Below are 17,728 nucleotides of genomic sequence, written 5' to 3' on the forward strand. Positions count from 1 at the left end.
ACATAACTGATTCCACAGAGTCATTATTTGCCAAATATGTCTCTGCCATTCTGTTGAAGGATTTGCTGGTGTGCTTGGGATCACTGTTCTTTAGAATGATGGACTTATTTCATTCTGTTTGACAAATAAATTATGTTCATCTAAGGTAGTATTTACCTAATTTCAAGGCCTGCTAAGAACCAGATGATTATAAATCTAAATATGACAAAATATATTTTAGCTGCACAACCAATAGTTTTCAGACAAATGGTCAATAATGGTCAGCTATTAGATTAATGCAAATTCCTGTTTTACTATAAATAATAGCAAATACATCATTTAAAATGTGATTTACTTACAGATAGATGTAAGGCATTGCACAAATAAATTATACATTTTATTATTTATATTATTATTATTATTATTATTAATAAACAGGATTTATATGGTGCCAACATATTACGCAGTGCTGTACATTAAATAGGGGTTGCAAATGACAGACAGATACAGACAGTGTCACAGGAGGAAGAGAGGACCCTGTGCAGAACAGCTTGCTATCCAGGAGGTAGGGGAAGTAACACAAAATAGGAGGGATATGGAATAGTGGGCAGGTAATGAGGGTTTAAGAGATAGAAGAAGATGGGTAGGCAAGTTTGAAAGGATGGATTTTGAGTGCTGTTTTAAATGAGCAGAAAGTAGGAGCAAGCTGAATAGGACGTGGAAGACCATTCCAGAGGGTAGGGGTGGCAAAAGGTTCTTATTTAATATTGTATAAGAACTTAAAACATTCAAAGTCAGTTTACAATATATGAACGTAAAACTAAGCTACCAAGTTTGAGCTACTTATTTTGAGTTCTGGCCTATTATCCGGCACAACTAACGCACAGTAAATCCAGTACCATTGCTTATCCTGACAATACAAAGAAAATATGCAGATTTTTTTCTCTGCTACTTTACATCACTAATAGTGCATACAATAAAACAATAATTAGTGTTAAAGGTTTTAACCAAAGCTTATTTTAGCTGTATTGCTCAAAATCAAGGTTCATATGTTACCTTTCATGGATATCAACTTTTAAAGTTGCATCATTTTGCAAAAATAGCCTTGCGTCAATGTCTTTGTTTTTCTGATAAACTTCTTCATACTGTTTTGAAATTACATCAACCTAAGAAACAATTGCATTGGTAAAATGCATTAGAAATATATTACACAAAATAGAAAAGCAAACAAATAAACTACATATGCTGAACAGCAGATTTTTTTCCAAAGGTTTGAAAAAATAGGTCACTTAGTAAAAATTACATTTAAACACATCTAGATTTACTGATAACTATGCCACAGTCACCAACTTACACCACAACGATCTGCATTTTTTATAAAGTTTTTAATTCAGGCCCACAATAAAGAATCAAAATGAGAATCTGGTCTCAAGAAATCAGGTCCTAGGTAACAGCAAAGATTTTCATTTAACTGTACTGGACTGCAGGTAGGAATTCTCATGCACCCACAAAATTTTTAGGTTGGATAATAAAATATCATTATTTTCATCTAGTCCAATCAAGCAGTAATACTTAAGTACTAGCTATTTCCTTATGGGAAAAAGCTGATTGGCCAGTGCAGATTTTTTAAGGGGAATCTCTGATATTTGGTGAAAGAGGAACATTCCCATAAAAAAAAAAAAAAAAAATATTAGCCTGTAATGCACACTCCCATTACTGCATGTGTAAATAAAGGGTCACTGTCCTGCACTGCAGATTACAGGCAGTCAGAGCAACACTGCACAATAAGAAGCCAACAGGAAGGAGGTCATACTGCAGCTTTATCCCAGTTCAGGATAAAGCTGAAAGCTGACTTGGTACAAGTTCTTTTGTCCACAGAAAAAACACTTTACACTTCTTTTTATAATTATGGCATCTTAAAGAAAAGCTAAAATATTTGTGGAGGGAGCAAATATGCCTAGTTTAACATAAAAAATTTACAAAGATACCTTTGGGAGACCGTCCATGGAAGATATTCCATTAGATTCTAAGAAGTCAATAAAACTGGAGAATTAAACGTTTTTCACCTAAAAAATTGAATTTTTTAAATTAATACAGTGTTCAGACAAATATGTCTTAAGCAAGAGCAAGAAGCATGTTAAAATGTTCTAATAAAAAGGAAAAAAATACAGTAAAATACAGTAAAAAAAGCTTTGTTTTTTATTTCATAACTCGAGAGACTAAAGCTACGTACACACTTCCAATTATTATCGTTGGAAAACGAACGACGAACGATCCTGCACGATATCTACGAACGATCGTATAGCACCGATCCTGCACATAGAGATAACGACACGATCGTTCGTAGATATTGTACACACAATAGATACGATCGTTTGAGCGATAGAGAAACTATGTGCACGACAGGAAAGTGAACGAACGTTCGTTCATTACGCATGCTCAGACCATGGACGATCAACGAACGACCGTACACATGAACGATGTTCAACGATCGCCGTCCAATCCGATCCGCCAGTCCGCTCGTTCGTTTCCAGCGACTTTCCTCGTTCGTCGGCGTCGTTGGTTACTTTTTTACGAACGATTTTTTGCCCAATCGATCGTTCGTCGTTCGTTTTGAACGATAAAAATTGGAAGTGTGTACGCACCTTAAGAGTTGGAGCCATATGGAGAGTAGGAGATTTTTAACAAGAAAATGGGCATTTTAGGCTAGGGGGAAAAACAAATCAAAGTCTTTTGTCAAAAGTTAGGCTAAGCTCAAACAAACTGTAGTAACAGAAGTTCCTGGACAGTTTCCAGCAGCTCTCACCTTGTCAACTATGTGGCGGCCCTTTACCATTAAGTTGGTCCTTAATAAACCAACATTTCATCATTTTTTAGTGGTCAAAGCTCAGTACTCAACTGCCCAATACCACCTCCATTCTTACATGTAGCTTATCAACCACAGAAACTGTATCTGGGCAAGATTAAGAAGATTAGAAAGCATCAATACAAGCACCACAAAGTTTTGACACCACACTTAGATCACCTGACAGATTCACTGTCACAATAACAAATACTCTTTGAATGATTATCAGTAAGATGCTCTTTTGAAATAAGTCATGTAAATTTCCAGTTCCTTCACATAGATTATACTAAACCTGTGCAAAGTCTTAAAGCATATTTTCTTTAAACAAATCCACTGTTCACATGCTTAGTGCAATATAAAAATATATATCACAACATACTTTGGGAACCACCATTAGACATGGTGCTCTACTTTGACAGCATCCCCCTCCTAGTGAGTAGTCTACATTCTACAGGTTTGTGTTAGAAGAAATAACAGTCTCTAGCCCTTTATATTTCAAGAGAGAATAGTTTATAGTTTCTCTGCCAAAAGCAAAAACAGGAAAATGATTACCTCATCAATAGGACATTCGTTAGCCTTACAAAGAGCCTCTATAATTCTGAGGTCTGTTTCAGACTGCCGGGACGTACGAGTATTTCTGATCTGACCACGTCGAGGTGTACGGGTTGGTCCATTTGCAGACAATGCACTCACAGAGCTCTCTGTATACAAAAAAATTGCAAGACATATTTCAATACCTACTAAAAGCAAAACCCACATAAAGATGGCTATACACAGGTATAAAATGTTGTCGGAAAGTGCAAATTTTACCCCACTGGTGACTTTAACATGTGCATGCAAAATCAAATCAGCACATAGTCATCAAACTGCAATGCTGTTTTCATTGTTGCAGTGGAAAGGAAACAAATTCAGTAGAATTTGACCCAAATTTCCCACAGCATGAAGTAACCCATCAAGCTCTGCTACTCGGCTTTCATAAACCTTTTGATGTTACCAACTTTTGACCAACAATTTACAAAGAATGACAATGTTATGTTATGACATACTGTAAGGTTCTTTTAGAATATCAGATGGCGATCTCTTGATAAAATATTCCAAAACACACAGCAACAACTGGAAAGAGATTATGAGGTCATCATCCATCCGTAAAACTTTTCCTTAAAGAAAAAATAAATACATTAATAATTAAATACTAGTTTGTTAGTCATAAGCCAATGCTTTTCTAGCATGTTTGGACAGCAAGGTATGTTTACATATGTTTACAACTACAATATTATAACAATTACAAACAAAACAGTCTAAATGTTTACTTTTGAACAATGCTAAATGAGCAATGTTTTACAACATATGAACATGGAAATCAGTTGTGCAGGCACAATTCTAAAAAGCTGCCTGGCTGTCATGCTGACCTTCTGACTTTAATACTCCAGAGGTATGGTTGAGAAGAAAGAACATTCATAACGGCTGACAGCAATATTTTCCACAGACCAAGGCAACTGGTGTGCTCATTACCAAACATAAAAACTGTGTTTACAAAAGGAAATTAGGAGTATAAGCCCTTGGTCTATTGGACATAGAAAAACTGAAATCTTTTTTGTATTTATTCCAGATCAGTGCAGTAATTAGTGTAAAACTTTTCCTTTGTGCAGGATTCAGCAAAAGTTAAAGAAGAATAGTGATGTCACCATTAGTTATTATTTATTAGCAATAAATAACTGTGTAGGCAAATACATTTTGTGGATTTATGTTGTTTTGGGCTATTAAGGAATTTATTTGGTAAAGTGAAGCAAGTTTAACTGCTCAAAGTATCACTTTGTAGCAGTAGCACAAAAAAACAACAGGTATTTTGCAACTATATTTAAATTCGTGAGAACTATTCACCATTGCACACATTTAAGGATCATGTTCAGCTGCAGATGCATTTAGTAGGTGAAAAATGAATGCATATGTTCTAAATGATGTAAACAAAAGACACTGTTCACCATGCATGAATTCAACCTGTCCGGTAATGGTTGATTCCTCTATCAAAACCAGTTAGTATGTGGCAGGTCTTTGACTTAATATAAACAACCAAGAGAAATTCAATCCTAGGAGCAACACCTTTGTGTAGCTTACATAAACCTAACTTGCAAGTACAGCCCTGCCAAGAAAAGCCCAGTTGTGAATTTGTATGTAAAATAAAGGGGAACTGCTGCAGCAAAACACCCAACCCACATTCTGCTAAGGTGGTATGTCATGCACCCTAGTTATTTAGGTTATAGAAACTTTCTAGTAATGTAAGGAAAGAATAATACAAACTTACAGTAAAGAGATGCAACTTATGCCCTAGCCTTTCCCAACCTAGTAACATGCCGTTTTGTAGTCCTCTGCCAAAATATTGGAGTTGCCTGCAAACTGAAAGGGTGCCAGGATTCTATATGCATGGAGTTTGTATGCCCCCCCCCCCTCTTGCTAGTGTGGGTTTTTTCTGGGCACTGGGAATTTCTCACATACTGGTACGTCAACTGGTTTCCCCCCCAAAATTAGCCATAGACAGAATCTAGTCAGAATATTGGGTTGTGCACTCCTCTAAAAGGTGCGACATGATTTTGGCTTTGTAAAGCAATGTGGGATATGTCAGTTATATATGTAAAAAACGTGATAATAGCCTCCACCATATGTGTACACATGTCTACACTTAGAGGTAAGCAGGTAGTCTATGGCACGTCTGATGACCAATTCTGAACCAAGTAAGTAAATATTTCAGATTTAAATAAACACTGATATAGAAAAAACTAAATTTTATTAACAAAAATGTACTTTTTATATACAGACTTTAGCTATTTACTCCCAACAGATTATCTGAACATGTGCTGTGGCTTCAACAATATTTACAAAGGAACAAAATATAAACTAACTAATCAGAAAGGCTTTTTTACATGTTCAGCATTAAGGAATTGCTACCTTTTGCCAAAAGAAACATTGTCCATGAGCCCTCAAGAACAGCCTTACGGTGAGAGTCAGGAGCATTCCTTTGTGCCAAAAAAAAAAAAAAAATTTTAATACAATCTTTTAACTACCCTACAATGATCAATAAATAAAATTAATGGATAATAAATGAATAAATAAATGAATGATCAGTGTAAATACGAGAGTACTGTGTGTTGGAATACATCAATGGGGACACAGACTACACACAGTTTTTTTCTTTATTAAATGACTGTTCAGGAATTTAGAACATGTTTTTTTTTCTTTAAACTCCTTATAAATTCTGTTTTATAGACAAAATTAGGATGTATCTACAAGTTATCATAATCTTCTGTTTTATTTTTTTTAAAAGATACAAAACTTACTCTGTATTTGGCTCCTTCAAAAATATGTCGTTTAGCGTACTGAAAGGCACAGAAAATAAAATTATAATTGGCATACAAACACACAACCTAAGCTGCAAAATAAACATAAAACATTTCATAAAAAAATGAAATAAAATCAAGAGAGAACAGAGAAAAAAATTGCATATTCTCCCTGAATTAGTGTCCTGCTTCTTGTACAAATCCCCATAACATTATATTTCAAAAACAAGTCAACAGCAAGATACTATCTGCATAATAGTAAAGATGATGGCAACCATACAAGTGATAACAGGGCCAGGTTTTGGGAAGCAATTTGACAAGAGTAGCAAGCTGTGTTGAAATAATAAGTTCTGCCGATACATACAAAAGCTTTATGCCAATGCAGAGAAGAACTGCTGTAAAGAAAGTTTACCACTAGAGGTCACTAACAGTTATAAAAAAACAGGATATAAAACAAACTGCAAATAGGATGGTGCATACAGAGGCTCACTTTAAATACACTGATCTTGTAAGTAAAAGTGGTACAAATAATTTTGTGGATAAATTCACTCATTCAGCTATTTTACATTATTCATGCCTGAAACCAATTACAAAAAAACACAAAGAGAATACTTATCTTAGGATAACAAAAGTAAGTTATTTTTCTCTTTTATTGACATTAGGTAGTATAATAAAAAGAGTCCTTATTCACTATAATAAATTTACTAAGCCCTATAGATTTAAACATTTCAACTTGTGCAATGGACTGGGTAATTTTATCTAACTTGTAAAATATTATTAGTAGATTGTAGATCAAGGGGTCATTATAAAACGTCAAACAGTAATGTGCATAGTTGATTAAGTCTTAGTAATATAATTTCTCAGTATGTAAAAAAAATCTGTCACGTTCTATGGTAGTTAATTTGCTTACCACCTTAAAGGATACAAATACCTAATATATTACAGGCTGACATTCAAAAACCCGGCAACCTCAGGACCTTTTTTTTTTATACTTACCTCTACACACAGACCAGTCTTCCTCTTGCAGCACAGCGGACATCTGGCACAGTTCCTGGGAGCAGGCAGCAGGGACGTATCAACGTGTATTTAGTTTAGAAAGCAAGACCTAACAGCTGTTTCTGCAGAACAGCGCCATAAAAACATTAGTGGCCAAACAGTGTAATGCAGTACCTGTTTTGTAATGCAGTTTTGAAAATGCGATCCAAAATTCATGCAGGGAAACTGAAGGATCATGATTATCGATGGCCGGATTTTCGATTGTCAACCTGTACTACTTTCACACATAAATACAATGTCTACCATAAATATGATCATTTTTCAATTAATATTTACCTTTGAAATTTTTGGTACAGGTGACACATAGTTTCATACTTTTTCTTGAGCTTCATTACAGCACTGTCAACTTTGGTACTCAGGTTATCCATGTTGATATCCATTTGTTTTAGAAGACTAAAACATTTACTGACACTGTGAATAAATAAAGTAAACAAAAAAATAAATGCAAAAAGGTGAACACTTCTTTGAAAAACAAAAAAAAACAAATACCAGTAAATCCTATAACTTGAAAAGCTATAATATTAGCCTCATCAAGAAGACGAGAAGAATGCCAAGTCAGTTCTGGGAATGGGAAAGCCAAGCGGGTTTAGAGAATTTCAGAGCCTCCTCTTTGAAATGTGAAGATAGTTTACTCCACAGTGTCTGCAGCTACAGAGCTTAGTGTGGGAGTATTTAAAACTTGTCTACAACGTATTATGGACATGCAAATACTTGCAAATCCACAGTCTCATTGTAGGTTGACTTTTTGCATTTTTACACACCCCTGTATGAAGATAAACTGATTTACAATATATTTGATATTAACTTCCCTTTATCCCTCAAGGACCAAAATACTGGCAGTGATATTCCCTAACCAGTACGAATGCAAGCTATGTTGTATTCCAATGGAAAATAATTGTACTTGCCTACTTGGTTATGGCAAATTTCCTGCCTCTGACTCGGAAATTTACTGGAGACTTAACTTATTAAATTATACACCTTTCCTTGTTTGGAAGAGTCACAGACAAAAAATCTTACTCTTTATGTTCTATATTTCCATTTATGTACCTCACACTGCTATTGTAACCTGCTTAGAATACATTTTTTTTAATTTAATTTGGTAAAGTCATGTATTAGATATTTGGAAAATTACATACAGTTCCTAACAGGTAGCATGGCCTTCCCTTGGCCTTATAATACTTTTGAAATGGTCCCCCTTAACACATACCAAATAATGAGTACAGCTGAATGCTCCATTTCCTTTGGTCAAACTTCAAGTCATTTTCAAAGTTTTGATTTGTAAGGTTAATTATCACTTAAAATATCCATCCACACTTTTACAGCAGGTCATAATGCCGCTTTCTATGCTGTGTCAATTGAGTAAATATTTATTATTTCTTCAGATTTTTACCTATGTACAGCGTAAAAAAATCAGAAGCCAGATTTTTCCCTAGATACTATGTGTTTTATAAGTAATATTTACCTTATATCTACAGCCTTTACAAGTTCTGTAAAAGTGAATGTCATTTCATCAGCGTTAACTGCAGCAATAAAGAGACAAAGGCCCAAAGATTCCATTTTCTTCATGTTGTCCCTCTGCCAAGAAAACAGAACTGAAATTATTTACAAATCAATGGTAAAATAAAAAGCAGCAGAGTTTAACATGCGTAGGGACACAGGGTAAACAGTCAGGACATGGTACTTAAAGCAGATCTAAACTGGGTACTGCGCCGTCCTGGAATCCAGTGCCATCTTGATCCATCTTCTTTTTTCTTCTAGCTATGTCACCCAATCTCACACTGCACAGGCGCATGATTGGGTGGTGTAGCCTGCTGTAAAGGGAAAACAGAGTGCCAATCTCACTGGGCATGCGTGAGATCGGCATTTCTTTCGCCATAATGTAGTAAAATGCCTTTTCTGCCCATGCCCGAGATGGGGTATGCGCAGAAGGGGAAGCCAGGAGCCACATGGCATGCCTGATCGGAGCATCCCAGGAGGATCTGCACTCCCATACAGAAGGTGAGGGGCTTCACCCTTTTTTTTCCCTTTCAAAAAAAATATAAAACTCTTTGTACTTTACATAACAGGGCTGTGTAGCGTTTTATGTAAAGTAAAAATTTTGGTGATAGGTCCACTTTATTCTATATCTAAAACACCTGGGAGTACCACTTGGAATCCCAAGACAAAATCATTTTGGATGATCAGGATGACATTTGCACTTACAGTGTAAGCATCAAATACTCATGGTAAGATATTGATCTTTGAGAATTTTACAAATCAAGTCTGTAAAAGTGTTGGAACTGTGTTTTTTTCCCACCATAACAAAAGAACAAAGTCATCTCTCAGTTAATCTCTCTGCCCATTTACAGGAAGACTTACACACACCCTCATGACCGCTATAACATTTGGGAGTTGTGGCCAGTAGGAAGGCTAGGGCAAAATATGGTAGTAAGCAAATTACAAATCACAAAAGGCATTAGTGGCCAAGGTGAATGTGAAGATATCCATCCTAAACATCTATGGAATCCTGAAAACCATCCTTGTGAACTGAGGCCTTGAACATTGCATTGCTAAACAGGTCAGGTTCACAGATCACTGGTGTAAAAGAGGGAAAGTGATAGCAATACAATTGTTGAAAGGAGCCAATATGTGCTTTATTTTGTAACAAGCAGAAACAAGTTCTCAAATCTAGGCACCAAGGAGATGTTCTAGAGTCAAATACCTGGGAACAGTAAAAGAGCCCCCACATTGGTAAAGTAAGTGGGGGCAGACCTTCATGGTAATAAGACATTGTCTGAAGACAAAAAGACATACAGCTCCAGGGCCAAGTAAATCTGGAGAGGACTGTTTGAAGGTGCTAACAATTTCGGCAGGCATTTCTTAAAAAAGAAAAATTTTGAAAGCTGGTGCAGGACCAGAGCCTAAGGGAATGGAAAGCACAAAAAAAAATAGCACTAGATGATGAATCAAGCACATCATGACAAATATACTTGTCTCTTGATTGAGTCACTTGACTTGATTGTCCGCAAAATCCAGTAAGTCAGGTGAGAAAATAACTCATTTTTTTGACTCAGGTGTCTGAAAGAGCCCATAAAAACTCAGCGACAAGGCAAAGAAATTATAAATTACAGACTTTACCCCAGACAAGAGTAATTTGGATCTGGCAGGCAAGATGCTGTAGCTTTCATTCAGAGAGAATTATCTTTTTGTTAAGGCAAGAGATCAGGTTATTTTATACACTATGGCGTTTCCTACTTTTTCTAATGTCCTCTTGGAAGTGACACAGGAGTAATATGCACCAAGAAACTAAGAAAAGGTGATCTAAGAGAGATTCTACTGATCAAGATGCTAATGATAGAAAACGTGTTTTGCAGATCTTCTGTAGCCCAACACAACAACTTTACTATTAGGGTGGACAGGTCAACTAGGTTTAGTATCTCAACGACACCTTCAATAGGTCTGGCCTATTTCACTGTCACTTTTCATTAGGTTTAATCCCAGAATCCTGGCTCCTGAAGAACACCTCTGGTACAGCAACTACATACGGTTACGAGTTCTTTCATTTAAAGTTAACTGTGGTAATGTACTGAACCAAAATTAGAAAAAAAGTTGTCTCTGTCCAAATACTTATGAACCTAACTGTACCTTTTAGACAGAGAAAATAGTAAAGTACTCTCTGCAACATTCCCAAACTGTCTGTCTGTGGTGCTAGATCATAACTGCAGGTGAAAGCAGAAGGGAACTAATTTGATGGCCTCAGAAATTTAGTGGTTTGGCATGTCATCCTTTGCAGAGACTATCCCTGGAAAGGCTTCTGCTAAAAAAAAGCAAGGATTTAGGGCTTATAAAGTGCCCACTATTACTTGTTTGAACCTCCTAAGACTGGGTCTACACGGACGTTTTTAAAAACGCATGTAAACATTCCTACTGATGCGTTTTTATGCACTTTTTAAAGCTGGCCTTGACACTTGACAACGTTTATGCATGTCTATCCGCGGTTTCCCGCCTTTGCGTTTCAAGCACTTATAAAGGTGCAGAAATGCCCCTATTAAAATCAGTGGATGCGTTTACCTGCGGTTTAATTTTATAAACGTTGCATGGAGTGTTTCTCAAGGAAACGTCCTGGTGTAGATTAGCCCATTAGAATGAATAGGAATTTCAAACTTGGGCTTTTAAAGCCTCAGGGTAAACGCTGGGGAAACCGTCCATGTAGACTAAGCCTAAACTGGTAAAACACCCACCCGAGTTTTAGCCTGTGTCCTTCAATGAACGCTGGGAAAAAAATCACATTAGTACATATGAAAATGACCAGGAAATGTTTGCTGACACACTAAACTATTTAATGTCAGGTTTTGTAATTTTGTTTTTTTTAAATCCCAAAATAACCTGCAATTAAAAAAAGATAACCTAATAACACTTACCAATGACTGATCTGAAGAAAACAATTTCTCATATGTCTGCCAAGCACGACCTCTCACCATTTCAGATACATTCAGTTGCTTACACAGTGAGGAAAAGACTGGATCACTACTTTCATTTCTGATGGGAGGAAAAAAAAGTCAGATGATTAAAAGATGTCACCTGCTTATACTGAACATAAATTTTAATAAATGCCTACTTGCAGTATTTTCCTTGTGATTACAATATTTTATTTGCTTTCAGTTAGCTTCTGAACTTGCTTGTTAGCCTGCTGACTGTCTCAAAAAATTATTTTCCTAATAAAACTTCTCCTTCCTTCCACATTAAAGCTCTCTGTACTCTTACGAGAATCTGATTAATCACTGTGCTAGCCAATATCATACACCCCTTCCCTTAACTCCCTACATTTAAGTAGCAGCTGGGGAAAAAGGACAACAGATTGTCACTTGAGTCTGTTAGGCCTCCAGACATCTGATTCACGATGGCAGCATTCAGAAGCAGCCTCAGAGCCTTTGAATGTCCAAGGAAGTGTTTATTGGTAAGTACCATTCATGAAATACATTAAAAACAGATAAAATTATAGGAAGTTTGTGGTTGAAATAAATTCCTTCTGTACCTTCTCTTCATTACAAGTCTCAGCTTTAGAATGGTTTCCGAACCCCTAGTTTAAGCACCACATCCAAACCTGCAGAAAGGATCGTTTTGGGTAAGGCATCCTTTCCCTTCATAATTCTCCCCCTGAATGCGCAGGGTACCCAATATTACCTTACATTACCCTCTGGTGCTTCTGTGCTACTATATAAGTTGTCCCATAGATTAGCCAAATGGCTGTGCTGTGGCTCTATGTGTTCTTTAATTTATATTTGGTTGAACTGCCCCAACTGTACCAGTTTTGGATTGGGATTTACCAAATGTTGTACCTGCAGCTTGGCAGAGGCATTTCAAAAGACTATTGCTCCGTAAACCAAAAGGATGCAACAAATGCCACATGAGCCTCCCAACCTTTGTTTTCACAACTCAAAAGCAGACAATGGCAAGTGCTTGGTGGTCAGGTACCCCAAGTGTTGTACAGGTGAAACAGAAGGAAATGGTGGTTATGTTTTAGGACAAAAAATGGCTTTATGAAGATATAGCCACCCTGGATTAGTTGGTAATCAGAGAATTTTGATACCTCATTATTCCCCTATGTTCCTCATGGTTCTGACTCGCTTATTGTTTTACTTGTATAACCTATTCTCTGATTCCATACAGACCAATATGGCCCAAGATCATTCCAGCTTCTCTGATAGAGCTTTAGTTCTGTTTTAATTTTCTGCACTCACAGCTCCACTCTCTGCAGAGGATGTGTGCCATACAGAGATGATTTCTATTTTATGGTAATTACTTGGTTTGCAAAGCCATGTGCATTTGCACACAGTGGGCTTGTACTGCTCCAGAGTTCAGCTTAACATTCTTGAAAGTAATCACAAAATAATATTATACAACTTTTAAATTGTATATAAAATCATAAACAGTCATTTAAAATAGTCAACCCAAAACCAGTAGGTGTTTATCTTCTGTTTTGCCAGGTGAAACATTGTGCACAGTCATTTTCGTTTTGCAAACATCATTCTTGAAGAATTAACACATAGCGAAAAATAAACATGCAATGTCAATGTATACAAATCATATTGGAATTTACATGAGAAGTATGTTGATGAGCAGGAAATGCCCCACTCTGCACAAACTCAGTAACCTGTCCTGTGCAGAAACAGCAGCCAACCTTTCCATGAATGTTTTAGAACTTTGCTGCACATCAGACATTCTAAAAAATGTATTACCTGATGACCCCTTTTATTCCTAATAGTTAGTAGGAAAAAAACAACTGTAATAAAGAAATCATATGTTGGATGACCCTAAAGCGGAACTACAAATTAAATTTGATAAATTGCGAGCAGACAGGTTGTTTATCACCCTCTCAGGTCCATACTACATTAAAACCCATTTACCTGCTTGTTCAACGTTTTTTTTTTTTTTTTTTTTAATATACACTGAGCTGCGCATGATGCTGGGTATTTCAGCATTATCCTGACAACTGAGAATTGATTCCGTGCAAAGTGTGGGAGTTACATAATTTCAGCCTGGTCAATAAGGATGGACAAGGACCAAAACCCAGAAGATGCTCAGGTGAAGCAAGAATACATGAGTGTATGTAAAAATTTGCAGCAAAGTTTTTTTACTGCAGAAGGGACATCGCCTGTCCACATTTTTTTTTTAATGTTTAGATCCACTTGAAGATATCTGCTGGAACCCGCCAGTAAGTGCAAGGGATTTCTGATCTATGACATGATGGCCTTTAAATTATACCTTATACAGAGTTTTAAAAAGCATAGCGGAATAAAGATGTAGAGACTGGTAAAACCCTAAAGCACATTTATGAGATGGACAGACTATGAAATAGGCGGGGATTCTGCAATCAACAATTAAGGATCACAAAGGAAGATAACATGTAAATGTTTGATTTATCACATCTATCACACTATAAAATATAGTATATGTGTCAAAAATGAGAATGTTTTACCAGTTCTGTATGTTTATTTTATGTACACTGTGTTCATTCATGTTTACCATTTCAACTAAATCAGTGTTAGGATGTATGCCTAAATGTTTATTAAACATACATATATATATATATATATATAGTTTTATTTTCCACATCATGTGTTTTTCTACATGCTTTGTTTCTATAGGGCATTAAAACAGAACTAGACCCTGTCTATACTCACCTGTCACCCTTCCATCGCAGGTGCCACCATCCTTTTTCTTCTTCTCTTGGGCCATCTGAATTTGCTCAGAAATTTTAATTTAGTTTAGAGGAGAAAGGTGTATCGATTATCCCTTTCTGCAATAAAACCTTGCCTGATCTCAAATTCTTAAAGTGGAATTTTAGTTTACAAAACTGCAACAGGTGGGCTTTTTTTTTTATAGAAAAGACATTGTCTGCTCCTTCTGCGATACAAACCTGCTCATCTGCTTGTTTGCAATTTTCTTTTCTAAATAACCTTAGCTGGGACTATACAGGATTTACCCTGAAGATCCGATACCCAAAAGAGAAGCAGTGGAAGATCACAGCGCCTAAGCTGGAGCCAGGAGAGGTGATTGAAAATAAAAACTTGTGGTCAGGTATATTTACTTTATTGCAGAAGTGACATCTGTCCCATCTGCAATTAGGAACAAACCTGGTCTCAGTTTTTTATTTTACATTTAGTTCCCCAAGCTGTCAGATTCCTATTGCGCTTCGTCTAACTGACAACCGTTAAAAGAGAGAGAAAAAAAAATAATGCTAAGATATAAGGAGATGAATAAGATGAATGGAAAAACAAAAAAATGAACAGTAGTTTCCTGTTTTTAGAAGAAAAAAAAAAGGAAACTCAAGTGCCCAAACTCGAGTGCCCAAAACTCGATCGATCCGGAGGTTTCTTTCATCGGGTCCCGTGTCGCCGCAGTATCCGTCTCCGAGCGCCGCCATGCTCGCCTTTTCTTCTGGGTTCTTCTTCTCGTGTCACCGGATGCAGGCACGAGATTGGGTAACGTAGTTTGGGGAAAAAACTTGCAGATCTCACAGCCTATGCGTGAGATCAGCAGGTTTTTCCCTTTTCATGAAAAGTCTCCTTCTGCGCATGATCCAAAATAATAAAAAAATCACTTAGCTTCAATCCCCCAGATCAGTCTATCGGTCGGGAGGTATCTTCCATCCAGTGCCTAGTCGTCCCGGTATCGGTCTTCAGACCGGCACAAATTGAGCACCAGGCGCCGCCATCATCTCCTCTCTTCTTCACTGTTCTTCTTCCCACGTCACACGATCTCGCACTGCACAGGCGCGAGATTGGGTGACGTAGATTGGTAAAAAAAAAAAAAACTTGCTGACCCCACTGCGCATGTGTGAGATCAGCAATTTTTTCCCTATTGATGAAATTGCTGCCCAATCATCTTAGTAATGTGCAGAAGAAACACCCAGGAGCCTCCTGGGATGCATGACATTGGTATCCCGGGAGGCTCTGCGCTCCCATCCATTCTTGATCGCCTTGGCGATTGAGAATTAAGGGGGCGGTGCTGCACCCTTTTATCCAAAGTGAAAATTCTGAGTTAAGAAGCATGACATGACTGCACCCAGATCTCATTTGGGTGCACAAATCAGGAGTGCTAAAAATATTGTATTTTTTGCTATGGGGTTACCTTGGTTGTGATAATGGTAAGGTTGCACTAGATGTAAACAAAGAATCACCACCAAATCCAGCAGGAAACGTGCATTAGGTGGAGGCCATCGTGCCGTGACCCCTATCCATAGGTCATATGTCAAGGTCAATTCCGCCAGCTAAACATCAATCCCGTTATGTCATTGTGTGAACAGCGCAATGTCATATTGTCATTATCAGGCCACATATGGGGGAGAATCTGATAATTGGGCACCGGGTGACTTCTGATTTTATATTTACACACTTATATGTTTATTTATATATTCATTTCTGTATATGATGACGGTATAGATCCATACGATTCATCGGTGTCTATTATCATATCAGCTCCTGGCACACTGACAGGTTGCAGAAATCTTCCCTCACCACCACACATGCTGATGGAAGTGACAGGTACACTTTATCCCCATTCCTGTAGCTGTGAAGGGAATGACGTGACAGAAAACACAAAGTCCCCCCTCTCACACTCACCCGCCCGGCTCGCTGGGGGGCTTCTCCTCCTGAGGCCGGCTGGGGGTCCCTCTCCTGGGGCTCTTAGGTGGCATTGTACTGGGCAGCAGCACTTTAGCTCGGTGTGGTGCTCAGTCCTGTGTGCCCTCCGTATAACCCCCCCGCTTTGTATTACACTGCTCCCAGAACAGCTCTATGCCAATGACCGGACAGGTTCCGCTTAATTCCCCGCTGTACACTGCGCCAGAGCGGCTTCTGGGTGGACTCTCCTCCCCCTTCTCCCAGACACAGTTTACAGTCTAACCGCGGGAAAATGAATAAAAAAAATGACTTCCGCCTCTTGTTGCCATGCGACTGTAGCGACGTTTCAACTATGGGCGGAAGAGAGGATGGATGCAGCTTAGTATGCAGCATCCATGTTTAATCCTGGCAACATACAGTCTTGTGAACTGCACCTGTCCATATATCAATCATTGTTATACACAGTCTGTTTTGAAAGAAATATGAACATTGCCATTACTGATCTACTTCTCAGAGTTCTAGATCTCTTTACAATAAAGTAGACCTGTGTTATGAAACATTTGTCAGGGGACAATTTTTTAATACATTGCAGAACAGACATACATTGTGTCTTTTCTGCAATAAAACCATATTACCTGCTTGTTTACAAACAATAAGGCATACCTAAACTCTTTTGCTGTTTTTTTTTTTTTTTGTAAAGTGCAACATCCTTTTTAAAAAAAAAAAGGTGCAGCATCACCCCCTAAATCTTGACTGCCTAGGCGAAAGAGAATGAATGGAAGTGCAAAGCCACCCGGGATATCTACCTCACGCATCCCGAGAGGCTCTTGGGGCTCCTTCTGCACATGCCTGAGCATCTTGGGCAAGAGTAGAAGGAGCCTTTTCGGGAAAAACAAAATTGCCAATTTCACGCATGCACAGTGAGATCGACAAGTTTTTTTTTACATTTTACATCACCTGATCTCGCGCCTGGGTCAGGTGATGTAGGAACCCAGCGCGCCGGCTCGGGGATGGATGCCGGAACGACACAGGACACAACCGAAGACACCTCCGGATGGATCGGACTGCCCTGCAGGATTGAAGGTAAGTGGTTTTTTTTTTGTTTTAGGCAGTTTTCACTTTAGTTTCTCTTTAAACATGATAAACGTATTTCCGTGCTTATGCACAGGGCTTATGTCATCCCAGGTCAGAGTGCAGAGCCCATAAATGGATGCTGCTGCCAGCAATAGAGCTCACACAATTCACATTTTTATGTCATTATTTTTACAAATTGGGATAAATATTCATATAACACTTTAGAGCCACCAGTCTATAGCAAACAGATAGATTATGTACACACGCTAGGTGATTTTCATCCGAGACTAATGATTGTCATGGTTTCCAGCAACAAATCCAGCACGTGTACATGCTAG

General features: G+C 37.7%; 1 protein-coding gene across 1 annotated transcript in view; it reads right to left on the minus strand.

Moving 5' to 3' along the window:
• RB1 (RB transcriptional corepressor 1) overlaps nucleotides 1-16,581 on the minus strand; it is a gene marked incomplete in the record, with an annotated part of 82,369 nt that extends 65,788 nt beyond the window's left edge. The window contains 10 exon segments of the mRNA XM_072409727.1: nucleotides 1,036-1,145; nucleotides 1,968-2,045; nucleotides 3,377-3,525; nucleotides 3,871-3,981; nucleotides 5,768-5,835; nucleotides 6,157-6,195; nucleotides 7,489-7,623; nucleotides 8,675-8,787; nucleotides 11,613-11,730; nucleotides 16,317-16,581. Of these exon segments, the coding sequence (XP_072265828.1) occupies nucleotides 1,036-1,145; nucleotides 1,968-2,045; nucleotides 3,377-3,525; nucleotides 3,871-3,981; nucleotides 5,768-5,835; nucleotides 6,157-6,195; nucleotides 7,489-7,623; nucleotides 8,675-8,787; nucleotides 11,613-11,730; nucleotides 16,317-16,390 (995 nt within the window).
• Between the last annotated feature and the right edge of the window lie 1,147 nt (nucleotides 16,582-17,728).

Source organism: Pyxicephalus adspersus, chromosome 1 (genome assembly GCF_032062135.1).
Source record: "Pyxicephalus adspersus chromosome 1, UCB_Pads_2.0, whole genome shotgun sequence".
Classification (NCBI taxonomy): domain Eukaryota; kingdom Metazoa; phylum Chordata; class Amphibia; order Anura; family Pyxicephalidae; genus Pyxicephalus; species Pyxicephalus adspersus.